Source organism: Eptesicus fuscus, chromosome 18 (genome assembly GCF_027574615.1).
Source record: "Eptesicus fuscus isolate TK198812 chromosome 18, DD_ASM_mEF_20220401, whole genome shotgun sequence".
Classification (NCBI taxonomy): Eukaryota; Metazoa; Chordata; class Mammalia; order Chiroptera; family Vespertilionidae; genus Eptesicus; species Eptesicus fuscus.
This window is the reverse complement of record NC_072490.1, coordinates 9,680,103-9,704,571: the sequence shown is the minus strand read 5'-3', so window position 1 is coordinate 9,704,571 and position 24,469 is coordinate 9,680,103. Positions and strand designations below refer to the sequence as shown.

The following is a 24,469-nucleotide window of genomic DNA, read 5'->3' as shown; positions in this document are numbered from 1 at the left end:
CGGAGGAGGCCTGAAATGGCCATGTTTGGAGGAGGTGACCTTGCTGCCAAGCCCAGCGGCCGGGACCAGGAAGGACATCTGGCCAGGCTAAGCCTCTTTCTCAGGACCTGGAACCAGGAGACAGAAGCCCTGTTTGGATGGCGTTGGGCACTGCAGCCATAAAAACCTAGAGAGATGGGGCAAGACCTGGCACAGTGGCTCCCTAAGGCCGCTCTGCAAACGGAAATCAGGGGCGAGCACAATCCAAGCCTGGGAAACAGGACAGAGAGAAGCAGGAAGAGGAACCAGGGGCTGGAGAAGAGGGAGGAGAGAGGAGTGGCCTGGGGACGTCCCCCACGAGGTGGGGCTGCTGGTATTTCCTGCAGCTGCGTTGGGGTGATGCCCCCGCATCCTTGTGCTAAACCCGTCCAACGCCCAAGGGACCGAAACATGTGCCTAAAAGCCAAGTCCACACTTCGGGAGAGGAACACACACTAAGTGGACGGAGGTCTACCCTGCGGATCCTCGGATTCCCTCCCGGGGACACGTGTCCGTGAGAAGGGAAAGATGCTCACACGCCGGCCTCGGAGCAGAGGGAGGGGTTGGGTGCAGGCTGTGCTGAGGATGGCGCGGCTCCGGGCTGTGCTCGCATCTACAGCCCTGCTGGGCGAACCGGGAGAATCAGGAAAAAGGCATCTTTCTGGGCAGGGAAGCTGAGGACTTAAAATGCCCACTCTCGGCAGATGTGGCCCTGAGGTGTCTGGTCTGGTACGTGGCTGGCTGTCAGGCCCCGCTCACGCCCTCGGCTGGTGCCTTTGTGCCCTGACCACTTCCCTCACAGCTGGATTTATGTGCCCTGGTCAGTGAGATTAGGTCCCCTGTCAAGCCCCGCCAGGCAGGGGTGGGGGTGGGGGGGAGGTGCGCAGCCTCAGGCCCCCCTGGCCCGGCACCGGGAGAAGGGCACTGCCTCAGGTCCCCTGTCAAGCCCCACCAGCAAGGGGGTGCAGCCTCAGGTCCCCCGTCAAGCCCCGCTGGGCAGGGGGCGCGGCCTGAGGTCTCCAGCTCCTTTTTCTCCCACGGCGACCATTGCTACCCAGACACATGACTGCTTTGATTAGGTAAGTCATCTGCTGCGTGGCGTGGGAGGCTGCCGACCACTGAAGGGGTGTTGGCTTCACCTAATCTCACCCATTATGCGCTGGTTTTCTAAAGAATTTCAGGGCCAGAGTGCTGGGGGGTTCTCACAGCTGCCTCTGTGTCACCCCCTTCCGCATTTTTGAACGTGCCGTTTACTTTGTGTGTCGGGTGCACAGGACATGTGCTCATCACGCCACCTAAGGAGCCGGTGGGAGGCGCTCTCTGCGAGGAAGAGTGAAGCACAGGGTGGAGGGAGAGGCTCGGGAGAGCGGGGAGGGGAGGGCTGTCCAGGGGATGAGGGAGGGCGCCCACCAGGCAGCGCTGGACCTGGACGGGTGGCTCCGGGAGCAAGTAGAGAGGTGGCCCCCAGCTTCTCCAATGCGCCTCTAGACCACGCGGCAGAAACGGTGGGGGGACCCCAGTTTCCTGGCCGGGAGCTGTCCCGGAAAGGGGCTGTCAAACACCAACTGGGACAAGAGGCGACGCCCGACTGGCTCCACGTTCCATACGGATGAACACCCGCCAGTAGCTAACGGGCTGGATGGATGGGGCTGAGCAGCGGACAGCCAGGCGCAGAGCCAGCGGAGGCTGAGACCAGGAGGCCGCAGGCCCCTCTCCTGCTTCGCACCCAGCCAAGGCCTTTGTCAGTGGCTCTCAGGCCCGGCCTCGGTCCTCTGCACCCACCTGGATGGGACCGGATGGGCCATTCTTACCTGTGAGATCGACCTCCTCTCGCCGTAGATACTGCCCGGATGGAAGGCGGAATGTCTGCCCCTTGATGAGGCCCTGGGCCAGCAGCTTATGGAAAGGCTCCCTGAGGAAAGATAGCAGGGAAAGAAAACGGGTGGGACAGGTATTCAAAGCAGCCAGCAAACAGCAGCTGGAGAGAGAGGACCACCCTCTCTGAAAACAGGGAGGCCGAGCACCGCCACGTGTAACCCACCTGGACAAATGGCTCCTTATAAGTAAGTGTAAGAGCCCTGGCCGGGCGGCTCAGTTGGTTACACGGACGTTCACGCTGGGGCTGTTCGCACAGTTACTTTCCCCTTAACCTTACATTCAGGGCCTGCTTTAGACATTTTTTTTTTTTAATATATTTTTATTGATTTTCTACAGAGAGGAAGAGAGAGAGATAGAGAGCTAGAAACATCGATGAGAGAGAAACATCGATCAGCTGCCTCCTGCACACCCCGCAATGGGGCTGTGCCCGCAACCAAGGTACATGCCCCCGACCGGAATCGAACCTGGGACCCTTGAGTCTGCAGGCCAACGCTCTATCCACTGAGCCAAACTGGTTTTGGCATGCTTTAGACATTTTTAACTCAAACAAATTATCCAGGAACACACCTTTTCTGTTCATCAACACCCCCCCCCCCCCCGCCCCCGTTTGGTGAATATCCTGGAAAAGTCTGGAGACTTTTTCCAAAACCTTTTCCATACAAACCTGTATATACACATATAATATGGTTGTAGAGACTTCTGGATTTAAATCGTTGCGATCCTAGTGTATATTACTTTGTGGCATTTCGTTTAACAATACAAATGTCCTTTTTCCCATAGCAGTCCATATAGATCTATATCATTTTTATGCTATTTATTTTTGTTAATCCTCACCAGAGGATTTTTTTTTTTAGCAAGAGTGATAGGGAAGGTGGGGGGGCAGGGGGAGAGAGAGAGAAAGAGAGAGAGAGAGAAAGAGAGAGAGAGAGAGAGAGAGAGAGAGAGAGGGAGAAATATCGATGTGAGAAAGACATATCGCCTCCCGCATGTGCCCTGACCTGGGCAGGGCATCAAGCCTGCAACCAAGGCACATGCCCTTAACCAGGAATTGAACCCGGGACCCTGCAGTCCACTGGCTGATGCTCTAACCACTAAGCAACTGGGGAGGGCATCTAGCTCATATTTAAACACCCATCTCGTGTTCTACACTATACATGGATTGTAATTTATTTACACTGCCTGTGTTTTCTTTTTCTTAAAACAAAAAAAGTAGCTTTAGTCACACCCTTACTGGCTGAATAGTAAAATACAAACTTTTTCTCTAAAGAGGACAAGTCGAGGTTGACCCTCATACTGAATTACTTCATTTCAGGTTTAAAACGTTTATTCTGAAGAGTCCACCTGATTCAGCTTTGAGGCACGAGGACAAGAGCTACTCCAACTCCAAGAATGACCCGTGGAGACCTGGCTGCTCCCCCGGGTCTGTGTTGCATATCCACGGAGACACGGGAGGCTCGGCGGTGTTCCCACGCACGTCGCCGGCCGCCCGCCCTCCCTCTCCACACGCAAACCTTGGGCTTCGGGTTCACGTACACAGTGTGGCTTTTATGTCGAGGTTCAAAGGACCCAGTAACTTCAGAGGCGGCACCGACCACAACCTTCGCTCTAGCGAAGTGGGCGAGAGGGCTGGCTTTGCTGATTTCACGGGCTCTCACGTGGCCCACAGCCGCTGATGCAGAGGAGGTCCCTTACTGACAAGGCCTCTGGACAGGCCCCGGTTCGCACACTGCGCAGCCCCTGCGGCTGCGTGGACAGAGGTGGTTCAAAGGGAACTTTCCAGGGGATTTGGGGAGGGGAAGGGGGGCAGAGTGGAACAAAGAGACTGAGCAGCAATGAGATCAGGGTCAGCTAGAAAAAAAGGACCCCTGGCCTGCGTATTTTAAAACCCTGTTATGAGCAGTGTACGTGCGTACATGCTGCTGTCTTAGCCGTAGAAACAGAGCGTAACTTCCCCGCAGCAGTGCTGGGTGCGGGAGGATGCGGGTAACGGCGCTGCCCGGCCAGGCGCGGAGGATGCGCTTGCTGCTACCTCGGGCTCCAGTGCTCCTGCGCTAGGTTTTCACCCTCTTGCCTCCCGGCTCTCACTGTGAGTCCATGGCTTTGGTCACTCTTAAGAGAGATTTTTAAAAGATGTCTTTGGGGTGGAAGGAGGGAGGGAACAATCCAGATTCCCAAAGATAAAATCAGTAGCATTTAATACTCAAGAAAGGTAGGCGAAGAATGGAACCCCGTTCTCTGTTCTTGCAGTTTATCGAGTGGCGCAACGCCGCCACCTTCTGGGAACGAGTGGGATTGCAACCTGCCAGCATGCGAGCCTAACTCCAGCGGGCGGCCAGTGCTGCACTCCTCAGGCCTCAGAAACGTAAACCTCTGGGGGTTTTTGGTTAATCCTCACCAGAGGATATTTTCCCACTGATTTTTAAAGAGAGTGGAAGGGAGGGGGAGAGACGAGAGAGAGAGAGAGAGAGAGAGAGAGAGAAACTTCGATGTGAGAGAGACACATCAATTGGTTGCCTCCAGCTAGTGCCCTGACTGGGGCCAGGGATTGAGCCTGCAACTATGTGCCCTTGACCAGAATTGAACCCGAGACCCTTCAGTCCACAGGCCAACGCTCTGTCCACTGAGCCAAACTGGCTAGGGCAAAAAAAAAAAAAAATCTAACTTGTACATGCAGTTCAGCACACATACTGAAAAGCATATAAATCCTAGGGGTCAAACTTGATGAATTCTCACAACATAAACACACACACTGGTGTAACCAGCATCCAGGTCAATGACCAGAATGTGACCAACCTGGTGGTTGCAGACCCTCAACCACCTTCCCGGGGCACCACCGTGGGCACCAACAGCCTGGCTGCTGACACCAGGGCTTAGTTCTGCCCGTTTCAGAACCACTTCTAGTCCTTTTGGAGTGCGGCATCTCAGGCGTGTCCACCCTGGATGGAGGCTGTCCCCAGAACCGGCAGGTGGGACTCAGAGAGCAGGGCAGAATCAAGGCCTGCTCCTTGCAGGAGTCGGTCTTAATTTCTGAAACATGGGGACACAGCTGGTAGCTTAGGCTCGCCGGGCCCTCCTCCCCCAGCCGTCCTGGCAGCATCGCCCGGAGCAGGGATGGCGGGACTGCCCAGGTGCCCTGACCCCCCACTTCCCAGACATCCCAGACCCTGGCAGCTCTCCCCGGCTGCCTCAGACTAAGCGTCGAATTCTTCTTAGTACCACATTCTCAGAAAGCAGAGTCACCATGTGAATTTATGATTTTTATCCAACAGGTGTCTACTGAGTGCCTCCTGTGTGTCTGGTGCTGAGCCAGGCCCTGGGGATGTCCTGTGGGCAAAGCATGCCCACCCTCAGGGAGCCAGCCCTGGGCTCTCCCTTCACCAAACCACTGCCAGAGCACCCTGAGAGCTGGGTGTGTGTGTGGGGGGGACCTTTTGCAGGGAGAGGTACACTGATAGATTTCAAACTGTCCACTTCAAGCTCGAAGGAGGAGCAGCAGGAACAAGGGAATGAGAGTGGGAGAGAACCCGGGGTGTTTGCACAGAATTTCATAGTGGGGAAGGGTGCTCCCCAGCTCCCGAAACTGCTCATTCCCGTGATCCCCACCCTGACTCTTCCGGGGCCCCAGCGGGGCTCCACAGGCCTGTGGGGGTCTGCTTCTCATTTTCTTGGCTGAAGCCAGCCACATCCGCCCCCGTGTGCAGTTTAGCTCCAAATGAGGACTCACGCTTATTTATTCAACACACATCTGAGCAACAACCGGGTGCAGAGCACTCTGCAATTAATCAGAAAGCTCACAGTAAAACGGGCGCCCGAGACATGCTCATAAATCACACGTGACACCTTCAGGAGGGCACCAGGTGAGATGCGAGGGGCACGGTGCCCGGGGGGTGAGGGTCAAGGGGACGTCAAGGGCCCTGCTGGACCTGGAACCATCCTGCTGGAGCAGAGAGCACACCACACTGCCAAGTTCATCATCGAGATGCACAGCTGGCGTAAGGCACTCCCCATTTGTCTGTGCGTTCATTCACTCATTCATCACAGTGACTGTGGATAGTGGGGTGCGGGGGGGGGGGGAGATGAGGGGGGTGTTTAAAAGAAAGCGAAAAGCCTGCAACTCTAAACCATCAACAAACCCCTCTGACTGGGGACCATCCAGAGTGGGGGCGGCATGCGGGGCGGCTGCCTGGAGGACGGCCCTCGATGGCTTCATTTCATGAACTCACATCTGTGCTCCTTGTTCTGAGGGCTTCCTCCTTGCTCCTTGCACACCAGCGCTGGGTGTGGGCTGCGTTGCTTGAATGGCAACACAGCTGCGGGCATGCAGAACGGTGCATTTTCGTGCTTCCTCGACCGTCTGGAGGGCACTAACTCAGAAATTACAACTGTACCTGCTGGTCATTGAAGGCACCTTTACCCCACTAAGAAAGGAAGGGAGGGAGGAGAGAAAGAGGGAGGAAGGAAAGGGAGGGAGGGAGTTGCTAATTAATAGAATAAACAAGGAATTCAGAGCATAGATTGATAGGCTCTTTTAAACACCCTTATGCAAATCACTGCCTGCAAGGAAATGCTAAGCAAGACTTGGCTAAGAGGACCCCAGGGCTCATCAGGGCCCAGAGCAGTCGCTGTGGAGGGCACTGACCTACTCAGAAAGCCCCAGAGAGCCTGCTGCCCACCCTTCGGCCAGGGCTGGGGGGCTAGCCTGCAGCTCTTGGAAAAAGAAAACAGGAAGCCATGGATCTCTGAAAACATCTCCAGCTTGGACTTTGCAGACTGAATTCACCTCCATTGGATCATTATGTGCACAGCATCAGCCAGTTTTGAAGCTTGAAGCCATGGCTCATTCTTAAAACATCACCATTTCTGTTTCCTAGCAGCCAGCCAGCAGCTCACAGGGAGACCTTGTTAATACAGGGAGACCCAAGCGAAGCTTCTCTTCTATTCCCTCCCCTCCCTTCTCCCAGGAGCCGGCTCCGGTGTGGTCAGAGGAGCAGGAGAGAGGCCCGAGGACCGGGCCTGCTGAGCTCCCAGGGTCAGGAGAGGCTCCTAACAGGGGAGCAGCGAACTGTGACCTCCTGGTTCCTGGGTCGATGCTCAACCACTTAGCCACATCATCCGGGCTTCAAATATAGTTTTAACCCACTGAGAAGAAGTCATGAAAGCAGCCAGGCCTTTCCTACGCTTTAAAACAGGTAGCCATTGAATGAGTCATTGATTCAGTTACTTCCACAAAGAGCTGCTCCGAAGCTGCAGCTACGTGCCCTGCGGTGAAGGAGCCAGAAGTCACTTACAGCCTTTGTGTCTAGACCCACGTGGGACACTGGGCCTTTGTACTTAACCTCTATCCGAGTCTCCCTGCCCCAAGGAGAGCCCTTCCTCCGAAGAACAGAAACTTGTATCTGTTTATGTCAAGGGTTCAACTCGATTTATTTAAACCAGGGGTGGGGAACACCCGGCCCGCAGGCTGTGTAAGTCCTGCGAAATCACTTGGTCTGGCCCTGCCAAGGCCTTAGGGGTGAGTTAATTAAATGTCTGACCCAATAGAGCAGGCTAATTTTCTGTTTTTTGTTTTTTTTTGTTAATCCTCAGCCAATTTTCAAATTGATTTTTAGAGAGAGGGGAAGGGAGGGGGAGAGACAGAGAGAGAGAAAAACATCGATGTGAGAGACATACATCGATTGCTTGCCTCCTGCACGCACCCCGACCAGGGCCAGGGACCGAGCCTAAAGGGCAGTTTTTTAGTTGATAATTTTGTACGGCTCGAGAGCGATGTTATAAATATTCAAATGGCTCCTGGCAGAACAAAGGTCCCCCACCCCTGAAAACAAATAGTCTCCGAGAGAGCACACCATCCACTGGTGACGGAAGCAGGACCCCATGTCCATCCTCGGGGGCGATCTTTATCCAGCGAGGTACAGAGGTTGCCACAGAGAAGAAATCAGAAAGGCAAGGCGGAATCATAAACCCGACAGCCCCCGGTACAACCACGTGAACTCACTCATTACCCGAGGACTCAAGCTGTCAACGTGTTTCGTTCCTGACACGGATCAGTTTATTTTTACATGCAGAGCTCTCTGGGTCTAATGAGAAGAAAATTATTTTACGTATTTAATTTGTGTCCTGAATTAGTTTTCTGTACAGTAGGTTTCCCATCCGTGTGTGCATGCACAGACCCAGGGAGCAGGTCTGAGCTCTCCATGCGCTGCTTTTTAATGAAACTGACTGTCCTCTGCATTACGGAGGCTTTACAAGTAACATTTTTTAGCTGCCAAAAATGTGAAAACACAAATCCTTTGACCCAGCATTCCCGTGTTAGGACTTGAACCTGCAGACAGGATTCCCAATCCCTGCCAAGAGTATCAGCAAAGAGTCATCAGACTTTTTAATTTTTTTTGTAACAGCAACTGAACAAATAGATGACTGCTTAAATAAGTTATGGCATATTCATATGGTGGAACACTACGAATAAATTAAAAAGAATAGAATATGTATATTTAATCCTCATCTGAGGATATTTTTCCATTGCTTTTTAGAGAGAGTGGAAGAGAGAGGGAAAGATACAGAAAAACTTCGATGTGAAAGAAACACATCGATTGGTTGCCTCCTGCACGAGCCCCGATGAGGGCCCGGGGCCGGGGAGGAGCCAGCAACCAAGGTACATGCCCTTGACTGGAACTGAACCCAGGACCTTTCAGTTTGCAGGCCGACGCTCTATCCACTGAGCCAAACCAGCTAGGGCAGTGGTCGGCAAACCATGGCTCGCGAGCCACATGCGGCTCTTTGGCCCCTTGAGTGTGGCTCTTCCACAAAATACCACGTGCGGGCGCACATGTACAGTGCGATTGAAACTTCGTGGCCCATGCGCAGAAGTCGGTTTTCGGCCTGGGCGAGTCTAATTTGAAGAAGTGGCGTTAGAACACTCAAGGGGCCAAAGAGCCGTATGTGGCTCGCGAGCCGCGGTTTGCCGACCACTGAGCTAGGGTAAAAGAGAAGATTTTTATGAGCTGTGGAAAGATCACCAAGATATATTACTGAATCAAAAAAAGCAAAAGACATACATATGATATATGTAACATGTCAAAATGAGTATATCAATAGAAACATGGAGCTATGCAAATTTTTTGGGGGGGAAGAAATCAAAAGACACTGTTAGCAGGTTGAGGAGAAGGGTACAGGGTGTGATGCAGGGAGGAGATTTCAATGTTCCCTTTCTGTGTAGCTAAAATATTTTAATCTTAGACATGCATAATTACTTTCTATTGTTAATCAGGGTTATCTAGCTGGGGAGATAATCAGATATTTTCCTACTTTTCTCTGCAATTAAAAAATAGTCTAAAGGCCCTGGCCAGGTAGCTTAGTTGGTTAGAGCTTTGTTCCAATATGCCAAGGTTGCAGGCTTGATCCCTGGTCAGGGCACATATAAGAATCAACCAATGAATGCATAAATAAGTGGAAAAACAAGTTGATCTCTCTCTCTCTCAAATCAATAAATAAAAAATTTAAAAATATTCTAAAGGATGTTGCATTTAAAAAAGGACAAATGAATCATGTAAAACATGGTCATCGAGCTGGCAAACTCACAAAAGAGAGCTCATAGCTGGACCTTCACTAAAGAACATGACAGCTATTCTAAAGCATGTGATTTGAAAAAAAGGGACATGACTTCAGATGATAAGATCAGAGATGCAAGAATGAAGAGTGAGAAAAGATATTAGCAATTCCAACCACATTCCCACTAGATACTTCTGTGGATCTGAGACGCTGAATCTAGAAATGTACACGGAAGAACAAAGGTCCAATCACAGCTAAGATACTCCCAGAGAAAAAGAATAAAGTAGGAGGACTTCCCTTACTGAATATTAAGACTTATAAAATTAAAATAAATCCAGTAAGTAACTAGCACAGCAAAAAACAAATAAACCAATGGAAGGAATAAAGACCCTATAATAGGCCTTTGCATATATGTGAAAACTTGATTTATGAGGGAGAGGACTCTACCAATCAGGGGGGAAATGGATGCTACTGAGACACTAAAAGCAACGAAAGGTTATTAAAATTTACTACATTAAATTATGAGTTTTTGTTCATCAAAAGACATAAAAATAAGGCCGGCTAAGGACTGGGGAAAAATACTTGCAATTCATACAGCTGAAAAAGCATTAGCATCCAGAATAACTCAAGAATTCCAACAAACAACAGAATACTACCCGGAAGAAATATGGGCAGCCCGGCCAGGGTGGCTCAGTGGTTGAGCATCGACCTACGAACCAAGGGGTCACAGTTCCATCTGATCAGGGCACATGCCCGGGTTGCGGGCTCAATCCCCAGTAGGGGGTGTGCAGGAGGCAGCCGATCAATGATTCTCATTCATCATTGATGTTTCTCTCTCTCTCCCTCTCCCTTCCTCGCTGAAATCAATAAAAGTGTATTAAAAAAAGAAATACGAGCCAAGGACACAATCAGGGATCCAGTGTAAGAGGAAACACAGAGGACCATGAACATTAAAGACGTGCCGAACTTCAGGAAGTCAGCAGTGTTGTTAATGCAAACCTAGCTCACAGAGCAATCCATTCCATAACCACCAGTTTTTCAAAATGTAAAGCTGTTGTCATGATGAAGACATAACGCGACAGGAGCCCTCATCTCTGCTGTGAGAGAGTGGGTTTATGTAGCCAACATGATGTTCCTGAGTCGAGCTGAACGTGTGCAAACCCCACAATCGGCAGCTCTACTCCTAGGGGCACCCCCGAGAACCGCTGACACGTGGGCCAGGAGTCACGTACAAGAATGCTCACGGCAGTTTGTTCAGAACTGCACAAAACAGCCCAGCGACCGCTACTGGGGGTTTGGGCACATGAACCGAGCTCTGCGTTAGAATCCATTCCCTGTAACGGACACCACAGCGCGAGAGAGGAACGATACGACTCCGTGCAGCAACGTGGATGAACCCAGGAGTGTTGGGCAAGTAAAGCAGGACAGAGCATGTGAAATAGGATCCTACTCAAACACAGGAAAACTAATAGTGCATATTACTGAAATACACACACACACACACATACACACAGAGGTGATACATTTATAAAGAAAAGTAAGAGAGTGAATAATTCAAGATTCAGGGCAGGGTTTGGTTTGCTGGGCGAGGGGTGGTGGTGGAGGAAGAGGGATGTTAGGATTGGAGAGGGCACCCCGGGACTCCAAGGAACCTGTAACACTCTGTTTCTTCAACTGAGAAGGGGGTGCATGGAACTTCATTGTATGCTTTAAGTTGTTTAGTACATTAAATACATGTAATCTATACTAATAAAAGGGAATATGCTAATTAGACTGGATAGACCGGACATCTTCCGGATGTCATTCTGGACGTCCTTCCTGACAAAGCCGGGGCCTGGCCCGGGTGAAGCCGCCCGGGGTCCCAGGTGCCTGTGGCTGGCCCAGGCGAAGCTGGCCCGGGTTCTGGGTGCCTGTGGCCAGCCGGAGGGAGGGAAGTTTGGGTCCTGGGTACAGGAGGAAAGCTAGTGCCAGCAGCCGGGGGAAGGAAGGCCTACTCTTGCACGAATTTTCATGCATCGGGCCTCTAGTATATATGATGTACTTTATGGGAAAAAGCACACACACATCTTTCTGAACATCCTGGGGCCTAGATCACAGGCCAACAGGAAGAGAATTTATCAATGGGTTTACAATGTGATTCCCTAGCTTTTAATCCGTTACCTATTTTTATCAGAGTGATATATTGAGGCAGGAGTCAGTCCAGCTTGGAAATGGAGCTTATACCGAGGGACCAGAAGATAAATATGACCGAACATAAGAAGCGACAAAAAGCTGTTGTGAAACATCATAAACCGCTCTTCTCTGCCTCTCAAGTAAAAATCTCAATTGCTTAACTCCGTCAGACAGAGAAGGGCTGAAGGCAAGATTTGATGGGAACATGTGGTACCACCTGCTACAACAATTAAGCAACAGAAACGCACTTCCAATGGTTCGGGCTGACCTTGACCGCTAAAGTAGACTCGAAAAACAGAATTCTGTGACACACATTTACTGGCTTCAGTACGGAAGCCCGCTTCCAGCTGCTGTTCATGGTGCTGAATTCTTTTGCAAAGCGGCCTGGCTGCTCACCTGTGCTTGACCATTTTTTGATCGTGGCAGAAATGACTGAAGAATCTCGCGTAGAACAGGTGCATGACGGCGTGCTCTTTCCCGCCAATGTACAGATCCACAGGCATCCAGTAGTCCGCCAGCGCTGGGCTGAAGGGGCTGGAAGAAAGAGAAATGGTCATTTTTAAAAAGCCTGCTTTGCACAGTTGCATAAATAAGACAGATGGGCTGTAATTTGCATATGCCCTGAAATAAATTATGTCAGAGAAAAACGCTGATTTCCTTTTTAAAATATAATAAGAGAGCCCAGCGGCCATGCTCAGTGGTTAAGCGTGAACCAGGAGGTCATGGTTCGATTCCTGTCAGGGCACATGCCCGGGTGGCAGGCTCGATCCCCAGTGTGGGGCATGCAGGAGGCAACCAATCAATGATTCTCTCTCTTCACTGATGTTTCTATCTCTCTCTCTCTCTCTCTCACCCTTCCTCTCTAAAATTAATAAAAATAAATAAATACATATATATGTTAAGAGAAAACCTTATATAACAAAGGAGAAAAAAGTCAGATCAGTGTTAATTTGTAAAATTTATAAAAACTGTTTCAGAAGCCATTACTGACATATTTTAACAAATGCAATTTTCATATAAAATGAGGACAAGATGAAAATATACCAGAAAAAAGAAAAAGGGGTATTTCTGTATAAAGCATGTTTGAATATCTAAATTTATTTTAAATTTTATTATAATAGAAAATTGAGATTTTTAAGTCCTTACCAATAGGGGGCAATGTGGCATTTACAATGGCGACTATTATCATGCAGACACTAAATGTTCATTTTAAAACAGAAATTCAATCTTATTTTTTAAATGCAGACAGCAAGAGCTTGTGTTTGGCTCCTGAATGCAATGAGCAAACTTAGGGTACCTGTCAGAAAAGAGCCCACAACTCCCTGTCACCTAACAGGGACTTTAGTCCACAGAGATCCTAAAAGGGAGGTTTCCTCATACTCCCGGTCCTCAGGGATGCTGGGGGGGTGGGGGTGGGGGTGGGGGGAGAGGAGGGGAGACATCACTTCCTGTGATGATGACTCTTGGAGGTGTGTGAGTGTGCAGGTGTGTGTGAGTGTGCAGAGGTGTGTGTGTGTGCAGAGGTGTGAGTGTGCAGAGGTGTGTGTGTGCAGGTGTGTGTGAGTGTGCAGGTGTGTGAGTGTGCGTGTGTGTGTGTGTGTGCAGAGGTGTGTGTGAGTGTGCAGAGGTGTGTATGTGCGCAGAGGTGTGTGTGAGTGTGCAGGTGTGTGTGAGTGTGCAGAGGTGTGTGTGTGTGCAGAGGAGTGTGTGTGTGCAGAGGTGTGTGTGTGTGCAGAGGTGTGTGTGTGAGTGTGCAGGTGTGTGTGTGTGCAGAGGTGGGTGTGTGTGTGCAGAGGTGGGTGTGTGTGTGCACAGAGGAGTGTGGGTGTGCAGAGGTGTGTGTGTGTGCAGAGGAGTGTGTGTGTGTGCAGAGGTGTGTGTGTGTGTACATATGTTGGGGGGCAGTGCTGGCTGGGGACAGACCTCTTCATTCCCAGGGACTGCCCTCACTGAGGCCATCAGTGCAGTCCACAGCATACTTCTGCCTTTGCAGGAGGTGTACTCCATGATTTCAGTATCTGAGTTCTCTCCCCCACGCCTCTCCGCCCAGCATGGACTCGGCTGGCTCTGGCTCCTGTTGCTAAGCAGGTGAGCCTGTCCAACCAGCACACATTAGCATCTTACTGCAGCTTGGTCTCTCCTGCAGTCACTCTGCCAGAATTCTAGTAAAATTAAATTTTTTTTTTCTTTGTGAAAATTGGTTCCCCAGAGAAATCCAATGGCTGATCCAGGTGACAGAAGAGAAAGGGAAGTCAGGATGGTACTTAGCCCCAAACGAGTTTCAGATAAACTAAGGATGGAGATGCTGAAAGCAGCTACAGCTCGGACCTGCAATCTGCCCGGAAACCACCGAGGGAGGCCCAAGCCGGCGCTGAAATGAGCGGCAGACTTTGGGAAGGAAACGAGCTTCTGGCATCCCCGGGCTGGGGCTGAGGAGGCCCAGGACTGCCTCTCTCCGGCAGGAGGGTCCCGCCGCTGCCATTCAGAGTCTCCCTCGTCTATGAGAAGCTGCTCCTTGCAGGCTCTGAGAGGTGCACAGCCTGCGTCCCGCATCGCAGCGGCTGCTACTAGGTGGATGCACCACAGCGCCTTCTAGAAGGAAGACCCGGGAAAGGGCCCCTCAGCGGGTGAGCCGGGCCATCCTGGCGGTTCCCAGTCTCAGCAGTCACCCCACACCCTTTCTGTCTTTGCTGGTTACTGTTCACTGGGGTCCCCCTCACCTGGCCTGCATCAAAGCCAGAATCGCTATAATGCTGGGCGGGGCGGGGAGCGCAGGGACGCCCATCTCACTGGGATATTATAAAAAGGGGCCTTTCTATACCGGGGCTCCGGGTTTCAGAGGAATTGTTCTCCTGCAGACAAGAGCGAGCCGGCAAGTCCTCTGAGCACAGTAGCTTTTTTGGTGGTTTTTCCTGGGCTCTGCGATTGCTTTCTTTTGTTTTCATTCTCTACTTATCTACCTCCTGCGCTCTTCCCCTCATTTATCTGTTTTTTCAAGGGAACACATGCACACAGATAAAAACCTAACAGCACTGAAGGGTTTGACATTCAGAGCAGTGCTCTCCGGCCCCATCCCTCCACTAACCCCTTCCCCCCCACACACCCGCCCATTCCTCAGCCACGTTTGATCCTCTTTAGCTGTTTCTTCTGGTAGTTATTAGAAATATGTGCATACTCCTCATTGATTTGTCAGTTTTAGATTTTAATTGTTGACAGTGTGTGATAAGAGATGGTGTTTCTTAGCTCTCATACTCCCTCCTCCTACCCTCCCTGCATAGTTCCATCATTATTTCCAGTCGAGTAAACGACATTAGAGCTTTATAATCACATAAATGCAGACCAGTGCGGGGCCAAGGGGCATGACTCCAGCACTTCCTTCCTTCCCCGGTGCTTTATCTTTCCTGTACTTGGGACTTCCTTGGCCACGAAGAATCTAATTCCACTATCTTAACAGGCTCCCTTGACAAGATCTGCTTCAAGGAGCAGAGTGACCAACAGCTCCCAGCAGTTCCATCTGTAAATCCACTGGGGCCCGGCCAACGTGGCTCAGTGGTTGAGCGTGGACACAGGAACCAGGAGGTCGCAGTTCGATTCCCGGTTAGGACACACGCCCGGGTTGCAGGCTTAATCCCAGGTGTGGGATGTGCAGGAGGCAGCCAATCAATGATGTTTCTATCCCTCTCTCCCTCTCCCTTCCTCTCTGAAATCAATAAAAAAATATATATGTTGAAAAAAAATAAATCCACTTGGTGTGCACGCTGTGCCAGAACCAGGGCAGAGTCCTCTTTGCCTGACCTGGGACTCTCCAATGGGCAAGCTTTGCACGAGGCATCCTGTTGGCCTGGCTGAGACGGCCTCGAGCTGCATTGTGGTCTGAGGCTCTTCCTACCCACCCCCGTCCTTCCCTGGGTCCCTTCCCAGGTGAGGGACCAGCTGCATGGTCGGAGGGCGCTCCCTGCGACTCCTGCTCCCTCGCCCTTCATTCCTCATAGGCACTTCGCCCAAGCAGTGTCCTGCACATCTAACCACGTGGCCTGAGCTTCTGGGAAGGCCCTGGCGGACACGTGCTGAGAGTCGGGCAGGGCTTACCTGTGTGTGTTCCGAGGGTCGGTGTACCGGAAGTAGTACCAGGCGGAATCCACAAAGGTGTCCATCGTGTCTGTCTCTCTCTTGGCTGCGCCCTTGCACCTAGGAAGTAAATGAAGTCCGTCCATTGGCTTCTTTAAATATGAAGGCCGCGCTCCACCAGCTTTTGAGAAAGCTGCGGTAATGAGGAGGAATGTGAAATGCCCTCAGAACACACATCAGGGAAGGACCATTCAGAGAAAACTCTTTGGTGCTGTACCCTCCGTGTTTTAAAGAAATTCTCGGAATAAGAACTTCAGTCTTTAACCATTAAAAGCCTTATTCTCCACTTCTCCGATGGAACCTGGTAGGAAATCTAACCACCTAAAGGGACAAGACAAGAATACGTGTCTTTCTTGCGCATTAACTTCTATCTCAGGCGTGTCAACACTGCCTCTAGCCAAGCCTCCTTTATGATGCGTCAGAGGCAAATCAATTCACGAAGAGAAGTTGAAAACCAAATGCAGCAAGACGTTGCGCTGAAAAAGGAACTTACTTAAAAAAATTTGCTCTAGGGGGCAGGGTGCAGAAGTCCACGGGGTGACCTTGGAAGACAAATCACCTTGAGGCCCGAAGGCAGAGACCGCCACAGCCACCTCAAACAGCTGGCGAGAATCAGCCGCGAGCGCCTCCTCCCAGCTGTGCAGCAAGCGGCCGAGTGGGGAGCCTGAAGTCGGCCCTGGGTGGGAGTGCCCACACCACCGAAGTACGCAGCCCTGCAAACCGGAAGCCCCTCCAGAGGGCTACTTAGCACACATTTACCCACATCCGCTCCCTAAACACAGGCTCCTCACAGGAGGGTGAAGACAGACCTGCTGTTCAAGAAAATCAATGGAGACACTGGGGAGTGAGGGCTGAAAAGAAAAAGCAACCCTCACCCTAGGGATGAAGATGCCCGGGGATGGAGGTTCCACCAGGCCCCGCTGCTGAGCCAAATTGTGAAGCACGTCCCCAGGGTGCTGGGCCTGGGGAGTGAAGGAACTGGTGCCAAAGCCACATCTTCTAGGGACCCAGGGAGGGTGCCCTTAGTCACGCCTAGCCTAGGAGGGGCTCAGCCCCCCTGAGGACCCACTAGGCCTGCACCAGCCATGGACGGGTGGAGTCAGCTGTTAACAGTGAAAAGCCGCAGGGGAGGGGGAGGACACAGCCCGGACTCCACACTCTCCCTTTGAGGCACGGAGGCAGGGCCAACCATCCCTCCAATGCTGCCGCGGGCAGTCTATGTCCTTGGGGGTTCTTGGAGGACAAGGAAAGGCATGAGGAGCCCCAAGAAGCAGCGACGAAACTTCTGCTAATTGGGCATGCAAGGGCTCGAGTCTGTTTTTGATTTTTAAATAAAAGAAGGGTTGCATTCATGACTCGCATCTGTGAAGCCGTTCATACCGGCTTGACAAATATTACCGAAGGAAACGGCCACTCCCGCCTCCCACTTGTTAAATGGAAGTGGCTGAGCAGAGACAGGAGCCTCAGATATTGGGGTGTCTCGCGGGGGATCCCCCCAGGGACCTCCTGCATTTTAGTCAGGGGGCTCCCACTGAGAACAGTGGTGGTCCCTGCGGGTAGGAGTTTATCAGAGAGACCCCGGGGATCCTGCGTCCCACCACCCCGTGCTGCCCTAAGACACCCGCTCAACAGTGCGTCTCTAGGGCAGCGCCAGGCCTTTTTATTTGGAGAGCAGTCGGCTAGAACGCAGACTATTCCAGGAAATAACAGGAGGTACGGGTTACTTCGTCTCCCTCACCATTAGTGCCCTGCCAGGCGGAGGAGAATGCAGGACTCGGCTGGGAGAAGGAGTGACCTCTGGCAGCGCTGGTTTCCCTTTCAGTGGTCGTGCTGGACGTACAGACAAGCAACAAGTTTTCCTGACTCACAAAGTAGAAAGGCCCTACCAGGTTTGGCTCAATGGATAGAGCATCGGCCTGCGGACTAAAGGGTCCCAGGTTCGATTGCGGTCAAGGGCATGTACCTTGATTTCGGGCACATCCCCAGTGGGGGGTGTGCAGGAGACAGCTGATTGATGTTTCTCTCTCATTGATGTTTCTAACTCTCTATTCCTCTCTCTAAAATATCAATAAAATATATATATTTTTTAAAAGTGGAAGGGATCGACGACGGTGACATTATCATCATTATTAGCTCCCACAGTGATAATACAACACCGGGTAGCAGGCCCTGACCACGCTTCACAGGCGCGATCTCACTTAATCCCCAGTGACCCTGGGGGCTAAGAGGCAGATACCACTCATGGCCCCATTTTGCAGATGAGTAACCAGGGTTCAGAGAGGTTAAGAAATCCTCCCAAGGTCTTGGAGCTCAGGGGTAAGGACGCCACGTCTGTTGGGCTCTGCTGCCTGGGGTCCTCACTACCGTGCCGCCCGCTTGGCCACACTGGCCCGGGGGCTCTCAGCCCTGGTACCAAGGCCTGGCTCTGCCCTCCAGGGTCGGAAACCTCATTCCCTACGAGGCCCTGACTGCTGTGAATGAGGCCTGAGGGCCATCCACTTCCCCGAAGAGAAGACCTTTGTCACTACTTACCAACCAAGAGGGTGCACTGATGTCCTCCCACAGCCCGTGCTTCTACCCCAACGTGGCCCAGAGCTTCCTACGTCCCTTCCCACAAGCCCCGCTCAAGTCTCAAGGCTGCCTGTGTGGGGCCCTCGGAGGGCTGTGGGCGGGGTGGATGGGAACATCGTGGCAACAGTTCTATTTATTGAATGTAGGCGGCACCGCGAACAGCCCTTCTGAACAGCCCTTCGGGGGGATTATTTTAGTTCCTGATAAAGAAATCAAAGCTCAGAGAAGTCAGGGGACTTACCCAAGGCCACGCAGCCAGACTGGGATCTCTTACTGTCTGACTCCCAGGCCTGAAGCGTCGTTACCTAATTCTCAACCTTGTAACTCAGCTCTGTGCTGGCAGAGGACTAGGTTATTTCAAAATTACTCTCATCGTGATTTCTCTAAAACAGAGAAAAGGGGCTTTTCCACAGAAGGAAGAAAAAAACAACAACCACGGGAACTTGGTATCGATTATTTGTTTACATAATGAGCAGATAAGGCATCATCAAAATTACACTTGAGATAGGCCAGTGAGTTGACAGAAAAACACAGTCCCACTTGCAAAACGAGGAGAAGGGAAAGGGGGTAGGTTTCAGTATCTCAGAGCGCAAACTCGAGCAGGCTCGCTGCGGTAGCCGCTCCTCGGCTCCTGGTGATAAAATCTCCCCGTTGTCAGTCACTGGATGGGAAACCACTTTCTCTCACCTGCAGACGCTCTTTGGAAGGTAAATGAAAGAGAGTGGTCCTTTGCAAAACTACCAAGACCGTGTGCAGCTTTTCCGTCAGCTGGACCAGATGCTTCTGGGGAAGATGTGGATGGACATGACTGCTCCCCCATCCCTGCGGCGGGGCCAGACTCCAGCCCCTTCTCTCAAAGGTCCCAAAAGGCCCTAGCCGGTTTGGCTCAGTGGATAGAGTGTCGGCCTACGGACTGAAGGGTCTCTGGTTCGATTCCGGCCAAGGGCACATGCCCAGGTTGTGAGCTCGATCCCCAGTGGGGGGCGTGCAGGAGGCAGCCAATCAATGATTCTCTCTCGTCATTGATGTTTCTATCTCTCTCTCCCTTTCCCTTCCTCTCTGATGTCAATAAATATATATATTTTTAAAAAGGCCCCAAAAGACCTACGGTATTCTACCGGCCCAGTGGGAGTTCCAGAAGGGAGCAGAGTGAGCCCAAGAGAAAAGGGAGTCTGAAACCCCAGCAGGGCGCTGGGGCCACAGTCAGCTCAGCTGGGGGGCGTGTTTGCTTACCTGGGGCAGGGGCAGTTCACCCACTCTGACGCCGTGGCCAGTGGGGAGCCTCCCTTGCCAGTGAAAGACGTGATGCTGGGCAAGGTCACGGGCAGGTCCTCCAGCGGCACAGGCACGGGGCCACAGGCCGGGCAGTGGATCATGGGGATTGGGGTGCCCCAGTAGCGCTGCCTGGAGATCAGCCAGTCCTTCAGTTTACCACTTGTCACGTCTCCGCCCACGCCCTTCCGCCGGGCTTTCTGAGTCAGGGCGAGAAACGCATCCTGCCGGCTCATACCTGTGAACTGAGAGGGAAAGAAGGGATCCGTTCCTCCCTGCCCAAGAACAAGCATCGTGACCGAGTGGCATGGCTCGGTGGTTGAGTGTCGAGCTATGAACCAGGAGGTCACGGTTCGAATTGCTGGTCAGAGCACATGTCCGGGTTAGGGGCTCAATCCCCAGTGTGGGGCGTGCAGGAGGCAGCTGATCAGTGATTCTCTCTTATCATTGTTTCTAACACTCTCTCCCTCTTCCTTCCTCTCTGAAATAAAGAAAAAAAAACCCATATATATATATATGTATATATACATATATATATATGGAACAAGCACCGCCCCGTGCCACCACCAGGACTGCTGGGTTTCTCTGGGTCCTGTGCACTTTGACCTTTGTGAGCCCAGGTGCCTTTGCCCTTGTGGGGCCCTTCCTCCCGTAGATCATACCAGAAAATTATATTTTATGACTGCCTGGAATAAAAATAAATATAATTTTTGCCCTAAAAGTTCACTTTTTTTCTTCTGATTTTAAGAGAAAACCTTTGGGGGGCCCGAGGCACTGCATCCACGGGGCCATCTAATGGGTAAGTGGCCTGGCTCCGGGGCTCCCCAGGCACCCCCTGCTGAGATCATCACACACCAGCCTGCAGCTGCCGGTCAAGAACTGCATCATATGCTTTCTTTAATGACTGCTCCTCTGTTGGGGGAAAAGCATTCAGAAAGAAAAATTCAGTATTTGCCCCAAAGCAGGAGTGCAGTCAAGCAGGGACGGGACGGGCCCAGCTTGGAGAACCAGAAGCACCTTTTGTACCTAAACGTTTCCATTGTATAGACGGCAGGGCAGAGCCCGGAGAGCAGAAAAGAGAAACTCTCTTTTCACCTGACGCCTTTCGGAGGAGGAAACGAATGAGAAGAACCAGCCCTGTGGGTGCCCTGGAACCGGATCAGGCCCATGATTGGCCCGGGGGGGTGGGGGGGTCCGAACTGTCTGCCCTCGAGCAGCTCACAGTGAGTCACGAGGCCTAGGAATAAGGGAGCACAGCCATGCTGGTCAAGGGCGGCTCCTTTCAGGAAGGGCCGGAAGTGTCCCCTGGAGTACAGAGCTCTCCCCCAGGACCCAGTTCCACTCTGGGAGGCATCCTCCATGTCTCCCACTCCCACTGTCATACACGATGGGGGTGCACATGCTCAGAAAGTCTACCCTCCTCCCTGGCCGGATGGCTCAGATGGTTAGAGCATCCTACCGATATGCCAAGGTTGTGGGTTGGATCCCTGGTCAGGGCACACACAAGAAGCAACCAATGAATGCTTAAATAAGTGGAACAACAAACTGATGCTTCTCTCTCTCTCTCCCCCCCCCTTCCTCTCTCTCTAAAAACAAACAAAAAAAAGAAGGTCTATCTCCACGCATCGCTGTTTTTACATTCCAGAAGCTCATGAGCAAAAGCAATTTCCTGGAAGAGGTCATTTTTTTTTCACCCAGAAGAGTCCCGACACGAAGCCTCGTTACTGTGATAACCATACTCTTCTAGAACTGGGTTTGACTTAGATACACCTCTAGACCTCGAAAAAGAACATCCTTTTGTTTTCACAGCTTAAGAAAGGAGGCTGCGAGACTGGTGGTGTGGGGATGAGTGAAGTGGCAGGCTGTACTTGGCACCAAAGGCAAACGTCTCCTCAGACTCATGGCAAGACCACGGATTTAGAAGTCAGTCCTCGGGCCCAGGCCACAGGCACCAACCTCCGCGGAGCCGCTCAGCCTCTCCGTGCCGTCTGGCAACGTCTCAATGACTTCGGAGTAGGACAGGCCCAGGGTCTGGGCGGTGACAGTGTCTTCGGAGCTGGTGCAGGGAATTCCTATGGAGAGGGGAAGAAAGGACACACAACGTCTCCTTTGCAAATGCCCAAACCACAAAACGATCAACAGCACGGACACTTAGCGTCAGCTTCTTCAGGGATTCGCTGCCTTTTTCCATGGCAGAAGCTACAGAAGCTCCCACACTGGCTGGAGAAAGGGGCACCGTCTTGGAGAAACCCACCACCTAACAACCAGGTCACCATCTCGGTGTTGTTTCCTTTCCGTCTTCGTCCTTTGCTTAGTTTCGTTTCAGAAATAGTTGTAATTCTAAAATATACAACCTGGCCCTGGCCAGCGTGGCTCAGGGGCTGAGCATCGAACTATGAACCAGGAGGTCACGGTATGATTCCCGGTCAGGCCACATGCCCAGGTTGCGGGCTCCATCCCCAGTGTGGGATGTGCAGGAGGCAGCCGATGGATGATTCCCTCTCGTCACTGATGTTTCTATCTCTCTCCCCCTCTCCCTTCTTCTCTCTGAAGTAAATAAAAAATGCACTTCAAAAATATACAACGTGGGGTGCTTTTTGCCACTGAAACAGTAGTCACAAGTCTCGGGGGGGAGGGAGGGGCCTCTTCCTTGAACCCTCTCAGTGACAGAGGGCAAGTGTGGTCTCGGAGAGGCAGGCTGACTCCCTCCAACTCTGCCCGGCACCTGGAGAAATCCACGCAGCCGGGAGCCGGAAGCTGGAACTGTTTTTTCACACGCGCTCCGTTCCCCGAGGCAAGAGCACATTGTGAATAGACATTTATTCTTCAACCCACACACCCCTGAGGAGATGGAGTCGGCATGAGGTAATCACCCCTCCAGAGGGCCACGGCCTGCTGCTTGGGCGTCAGCGGTTCATAAAACAGGTATTTCAGTTGGCTGTGGAGGGCCTCTCCCAGCAGCACTGCCCCAGGGATGACACACAAAAATGTCCCTCCAATTGCCAGGTGTCCCCTTGGTGGCCAAATGTCCCCTGGCTGAGAACTCCTGCTGTAGGGACAACTGTCACAACTGCCGACATCCTCGCGGGCGCAACACATCTCGTGGCAAATGAGACAAAACTACGGGGAACACACCAAACGCTCAGGTCAGAGTTCCAGAACGGCCTCTCCGGAGCCCTGGCCCAAAAGGATAAATTCATGTTCGGGAGGCTTGCTCGCAAGCTCCTTGGTGAGACGGAAGCTCCGTGGCTCCTGCTCCAGATGAGATTATTGACAGAAAGCAACCCGTAAAGCAAATAAACGTTCACGCTGGACCTGAAAGCTGCTGACGGGCGAGCAATGGAGTGCTCGTGGTCAAGAAGGGACGCGTCATTATTCCACGTGTGCGGGCTGGAGCGGCTGGAGCAGGGCTCGCGGGCAGGTGCCGCGCCAGGGAATGTATCTGACCGCGTGAGGAGTGCGCGGGGCCGCGGCGCTGGCCGTGGTGCTGGCCACGTGGGCTCAGGACACGGCACTGTTTGTAAAATGCAGGTGAGACGGCAAAATTACCGCGTTACCTCTGGTTGGATCTCTGTTTCAGTTCTTGGAGGGCAAGAGGCAATAACTCAGAAAATGTTAGTTATGTAACTGTGCGAAATCGAGACAACACAGGAGAAATGATTTTCCCAACACACCTAAAAAAATCAGACGTTTTTTCTTTCAGACACTCAATTTATGTCAGTACTTTGACTCAAAATACAAAAGAAAAAAAAATAAAACCACGCCAGCAAGCGCTGCTGTTATTGTTTATCGTGGCCAGTGGTCTTATAATGAATTTTACTAATGATAAAACGCATAAAAGGAGGCGATGTTATTTCCTTTAACACGCTTTCTAGCCTTCAGCTGTCAGAAGAGAATGCCCTGAATGGCTTAATAGCTGTGTTCTGTGTGGGTGTTTCTTCAAGTCACTTTGTCAGAAATGAATCTGAGAACTGTGAGGAAAAACATGATTTTGATAAGAAATGCTATTTTCTCTGGGTGCCAGGAAGCAGAGGGAAATCGCTTTCTTTGCAGGGTCTGGCACTCCGGAGACCAGCTGAACTACAGTAGGGACGTGGAAAAGAGGCTTGAAGGCAGACCTTGGATGGACTGTCTGAGGCTGTGTCCTTGGTTCCTTCCAAGACTTCCTGTTGGATGCCGATCGTTTAGAACGCTCATGGCTCGGCCACTGTGGCTCAGCGGTTGGGTGTCAACCCATGAACCACAAGGTCACTGGTTTGATTCTTGGTTAGGGCATATGCCCGGGTTGCAGGCTTGATCCCCAGTAGGGGGCGTGCAGGAGGCAGCCCAGTGATTCATGTTTCTCTCTCATCGACGTTTCTGTATCTCCCTCTCCCTTCTTCTCTCTCTAAAAAACCAATCAAAACATAATAAAAAAAAAATAGAATGCTCATGATGAGTAAGGCTGCCAAGGATACCCAACTTACCATTCTAAAGATGCCTTCCATTGTGCTGCTGTTTCACGATCCTTTTCTTGAACAGCTCAAGCTCCCCTCTCCTCAAAGCCCTCACCAAAACCCCAGCCCGCGTGGATGGTTTGTGTGTGGAACCCCCATCTGGGAAGCTGCCATGGGGTCTGAGACCTGAGTTGGGATTTTCGCCCGAGCTGTACTGTTCCCCACGTTGTAGGTACACGTCTCACCAACTAGCTCTGCTGGCAAGGTCCTCGGGCCAGACATCCCTGATTATTCTCAATAGCAACTAGCAAGGTGCGATATGCCTGATGCTTTCAAAATGTAGTTCTTAAATAAGGGTGATTAAATGAAGGGGGGCGTTCATTTCTACAAAGAGGCAAAACGGATCATGGCGCCAACAGTCAGCTCTTTCACTTGACGGCAACAGG

The 24,469-nt window shown here is 51.7% G+C and overlaps 1 protein-coding gene across 2 annotated transcripts in view; it reads right to left on the bottom strand.

Moving 5' to 3' along the window:
* The window catches only part of LARS2 (leucyl-tRNA synthetase 2, mitochondrial), a 100,274-nt gene that overhangs the window by 11,905 nt on the left and 63,900 nt on the right, over positions 1–24,469 (bottom strand). For both annotated transcript variants that reach the window (XM_054729852.1, XM_008154346.3), the window contains 5 exons: positions 21,544–21,659; positions 19,549–19,832; positions 15,706–15,804; positions 12,013–12,150; positions 1,830–1,930 (listed from right to left, as the gene is read on the bottom strand). In XM_054729852.1, coding sequence (XP_054585827.1) covers positions 1,830–1,930; positions 12,013–12,150; positions 15,706–15,804; positions 19,549–19,832; positions 21,544–21,659 — 738 coding nt within the window. The remainder of the gene's footprint in view (positions 1–1,829; positions 1,931–12,012; positions 12,151–15,705; positions 15,805–19,548; positions 19,833–21,543; positions 21,660–24,469) is intronic.